Source organism: Harpia harpyja, chromosome 15 (assembly GCF_026419915.1).
Source record: "Harpia harpyja isolate bHarHar1 chromosome 15, bHarHar1 primary haplotype, whole genome shotgun sequence".
In the NCBI taxonomy this organism is placed as follows: domain Eukaryota; kingdom Metazoa; phylum Chordata; class Aves; order Accipitriformes; family Accipitridae; genus Harpia; species Harpia harpyja.
The window spans coordinates 14,324,150-14,328,384 of NC_068954.1; the positions used below are offsets into that span (position 1 = coordinate 14,324,150).

Below are 4,235 nucleotides of genomic sequence, written 5' to 3' on the forward strand. Positions count from 1 at the left end.
GGGGTTTGTGTTTTATTTTTTGGTTGTCTTTTTTTTTTTTTTTTAAAGAGATATTTATGCTGACACTTTTATTATAATGAAGTACACTCCACCCTCACAGCTTCAGCTACAGGAGGCAAACGCTTTGTAGAAATGAAATTACTGTTGCAACAAGGTTGCTTATGACGTTGTTTAATACAAAAAGGAGCCAGGACACAGTACATTGATAGGGGGTGGAGTGTATTGTATATACAGAAGAGGGGTATTACTTCTGTTCTGCCACCTGACATTGATGTGGGAAGAGGGGACAAAAACAAATGCATTTTCTTTCCAGTACTGAAACATGCAAAGACAAAATGCTTATTACAAGTTGTATGCAGCTCAGAATAATAATAATAATAATACAGCTCTAGAAATGCCCCAGTATACTTAATTTGTTTAGGTTTTTTTTTAATAGATGTTTAATACTCTGATCTTTCACTTCAAAACTTAGAATTAAGCAATGAGTGAAGAGGATCTGAAATACAGACAAGGCATTGCTCACATCACATTAAGAGGTATCTTTTAAATGCAGCTGTGGATTTCAAAACTTAGACTGAACAGGATTTTTAGTTGCTTGGAATTTGAAACGCAAGATGAAATTGGCCACATTACATCTATTTTCTATAAGTGGAATTGTAAATATGCAATAAATTCCTGTTTCAAAGAGGCAACATGCAGAACTGAAACCTATTTGTTTCTTGCAGAATTCTGTTGACCTGTGCATGAAGAGGTATTGAAGCAGTGGTGCAGCGAGAATCACTACAGCGATACAAATCCACAGCTCAAGAATGAGATCCTAGCGGCTGGATTTCTGAGGAGCAACGCTGAGTATACTGTCCTCCAAAATACACCACTTTCTTTAACCAATGAATTTAGTTTCAGGAAAACAGCTGCTCACCAACTTTTTTCCAAGTGGAAAAAAAAAAAAAAAAAAAAGGCAGGGAGGGTGGGAGGAGGGAAGAGGTGGAAAGAGCTTATGCATTATGGTGACATTTAGCAGAGAGCTGCAAACAGAAAGCAAAGGCGACAAGTATTTTAAATGGGATAGATTTCAACCAGAAATGTGAAAGCATTTTCCCCTATTAATATCTTGCCAGAGCTGGCTGGGACAAAATTTGGGTTGCAGCTACAGGCTGAAGCAACAGTGCTGAGAAACAAAACAAACAGGTATTTACCCCCCCCCCCCGCCCCCCCAGCCCCCCCGTCCCCTCCCAGTTAGCAAAGTATGACTGATGCTTTTGGTTGGCTGCAAGGCAAATATTAGCTAGAAACTCATTTAGCTAGATCCACATCCATGGCCCCAGATGTTTAAAACTTATCATGGATTAAAGCCATGAAATAAAAATTTAAAAAAAATTTCAATTTGAAATTTTATTGGCGTGTTGCTAGAATGGTCAACATCGATCGACAGGAGAGACTTTGTCCACACGCTCCGAGAACAGCCTTCCTGCACCTCCCCCCTCTTTTCTTCCTCTCTCTCTCGCTCTTTCAGCGTTAATGCTCTTGAAAGCCAAACAAAATACTGGCTATGGGTGTAAAGAATGCTGGTTTTTTGGAATGTTGCCATGGATCCCGCTTCCAGTCGCGTCCCACGGAAAGAAGGTGCAGCCTGCCGTCTCTGTGGCAGGCTGGTCTCCCCGGGCAGGGCAGGGCAGGGCAGGGCAGAAGGTAGCCACGCACCCCCGCTACTCCCTATTCCTTCCCATCCACTATAGCCAGGTCTTTGATCACCCTCAGTTTGCCGCTGGCATCGATCCTGCGCTTCTCGCGTATTAGATCCTCCAGGCTGTGGAACCTCACCGTGTGCACCTTGTTCTCGGCCAAGTGGATCTTGAGATAGTATTGCTGCTGGTGCTGGGTGCCGGCAGCAGCCTGCAGCTCCCCCCCGGCTTTGAACTCCCTTTTCCCGAAGCGGCACCAGGCGGCGAAGCTCTCGGAGTTCGTCCAGCAGATCTCGTCGCTTTTTAAGCCCAGGTGCCCGCAGGCGTTTTGCACCACCAGCTCGGCCACCAGCGGGCGAAAGCGGTACCAGCTATTCACCACCCGGCCCACGTTGCCCGCGGCCGCCTCGTACAAGCTGTCCTGGCGGATCTGCCCCTGGTGCAGGTGGATGATCTGCCCGCTGCCCACGTACACCGCCCAGTGCGGCGGCGGGTGCTCCGAGGGCCCCAGGTAGAGCAGCTCCAGCAGGTCCCCCGGCTTGCAGAGGGCAGGCAGGGCCGACACCGAGTAGACGCTGAGGTCCCCGGCCTGGGGGCCGCTGCTGACCTTGGAGAAGATGCATTCCTGGCCGCGGAAAGCGGAGAACTGGGTCTCGTTCAGCACCAGCTGGTGGTGGAGGTGGTGGGTGGGCGTCTCCTGGCCAGGGCTGCCGGAGCCCTTCACGCTGTACTTGTCTGGCTGGCCTCGCTCGTCCAGGTCCTCCTCCTCATCCGAAAAGAAGTAAGCCACCCCGACGCGCAGCTCGTCTTTCTCGATCCCCGAGGGGTCCCCGGTCGGCAGCTCGCTGTAATTCAGGTGGGTGATGCGATCCAGTTGATTTCCCATCAATGACAGGGCGAGGCGAGGGCAGGAATCGCCGGATCTGAAGGAAGGGTGGGGTGGGCAGGGACAGAGAGAACAAGAGAAGGCAAGGAGGGTGCAAGCGGAGCGAAGGAAGGAAAGAAAGGAGGAAAGAAAGAAAAAGAGGAAAAACAAAAATCAAGGCACATACCAAAGATTTCGGCGATTCCGCCCGGAGCCCCCATCCCTCCCCCGCTCCTTCCCTCCCTTTCCCTCCGTGCGAGGCAGAAACTCCCAGCGCGGATCCTTCCCCCTGCCCTCGGGGTGCGGGGCAGGGCACGGCACAGCCCCGGCCCCCCCCGGGCCGCGCCGTGCGGGGCCGCCCGAGCCCCACGGTCCCGGGGGTCCCCGCTCCCACCGCCGCGGGAGAAGGCGGCTCCCCGCCGCCTGCCAGCTCTGCGCGGGGCGGGGGGGGGGGGGGGGACGACGGAGTTGCCCCGGGAGCCTCCGCTCCCCGCTCGGCAAGGGGATAGGGCTCCAGGGGCGCGGGGAGGGTCTGGCCCGGGGGGTCCCGAGCCCTTCCCTCCGCCTGCGCCCAGCCGCGCTGCATGCGGGAAGGCGGCTGGAGGAGCACACGGCCTCGGAGCCGGCACCCCCCCCGATCCCCGCAGCCCGGCCGGGACTCCACAAGGAACGGGCAAAGAGCCGGCGATCAGCATCCCCCCCCCGCCAAGGGGTCCCTCTCTCGCCCCCCCCCCCCCTCCGTACCCGTGGTCGCCCAGCGCCAGAACCCCCCCCAAACTCCTTCAAAGTCGTCCTGTCCCCATGGGCGCTGCAGAGGAGGTGAGCTCCGTCCTCCCCGCCGAGCGCCCGGCTCCTCCGCCCGCGCCGCTCCGCTCCGCTCTGGGCTGCCCGGCCCCTCCGGCGAGCCTAAGTACCGGCGGCGCCGCTCCCGAGCCCGCCCCGGCCCCGCTCATTGGCCGCGCCGCCCTGCGCCCGGCGGCGGCGGGGCTCCGCGGCGTCACTGCCCGGCCGGGCCCCGCCGCCGCCGCCGCCGCCGCCGCCGCCGCCGCCGCCGCCGCCGCCGCCGCCGCCGCCGCCGCCGCCGCCGCCGCCGCCGCCGCCGCCGCCGCGCAGGGCCCCGCCGCCCCCGGGCGCCCCCCGGGCCGGCCCCGGGGCTGCGGCTCGGTGTGGGGAGGCGGAGCTTCCCGGGGGGAAGGGGATTAAAGAGCGTGCCCACCGCGGTGTGCCGCTGCCGAGGGATCCCCGCACCGAAATGACAGAAAAGGGGGGGGGGGGGGAGAAGAAGTCATTTCCATCCAAAAACACCCGCCCAAGCTTCAGCTGGAGGGTTGCACATGGCCAGGAGTTGCTCCGTCCCTCAAGGCGGGAGGTGGGATGCCCCTCGGCCAACTTTCGCAACCTCAGGCCGCACCTGTGCAGTCCAAGCTGATCCTCTGGGCTTCCCTACAGCCAGGAGAGACAGGCTTTTCCAGAGGGCTGTTCCTCTTGCCTGTTGTACGACCTACCTGCTTTAGGAAGGTGTGAACTGCCCTAAGGAGGTGCCTGTCTCTTGCCATCGCCTGGATGGGACGTTGAAACGTTAGATGGTTGACCTTAGGTGAGATGACTCTGTGTCTGTCGTTCCACATCTGGCTGAAGCAGCGGTCGGGGGTTGTCCTCAGGATGTGACGAGAAGACGTGCTATGAGT

The 4,235-nt window shown here is 57.8% G+C and overlaps 1 protein-coding gene across 1 annotated transcript; it reads right to left on the minus strand.

Moving 5' to 3' along the window:
* Positions 1–1,377: 1,377 nt before the first annotated feature.
* Positions 1,378–3,429, minus strand: LRATD1 (LRAT domain containing 1). The gene is made up of 2 exons (XM_052809868.1): positions 3,292–3,429; positions 1,378–2,605 (listed from the first exon to the last, which is right to left on the minus strand). The coding sequence occupies exon 2, from the start codon at positions 2,566–2,568 to the stop codon at positions 1,714–1,716; it is 855 nt and encodes a 284-aa protein (XP_052665828.1). The 5' UTR covers positions 2,569–2,605; positions 3,292–3,429; the 3' UTR covers positions 1,378–1,713.
* Positions 3,430–4,235: the final 806 nt, after the last annotated feature.

Bases quoted from the DNA above. Each gene is read 5' to 3' on its own strand.
- LRATD1 (XM_052809868.1), bottom strand. From the start codon at position 2,568: ATGGGAAATCAACTGGATCGCATCACCCACCTGAATTACAGCGAGCTG.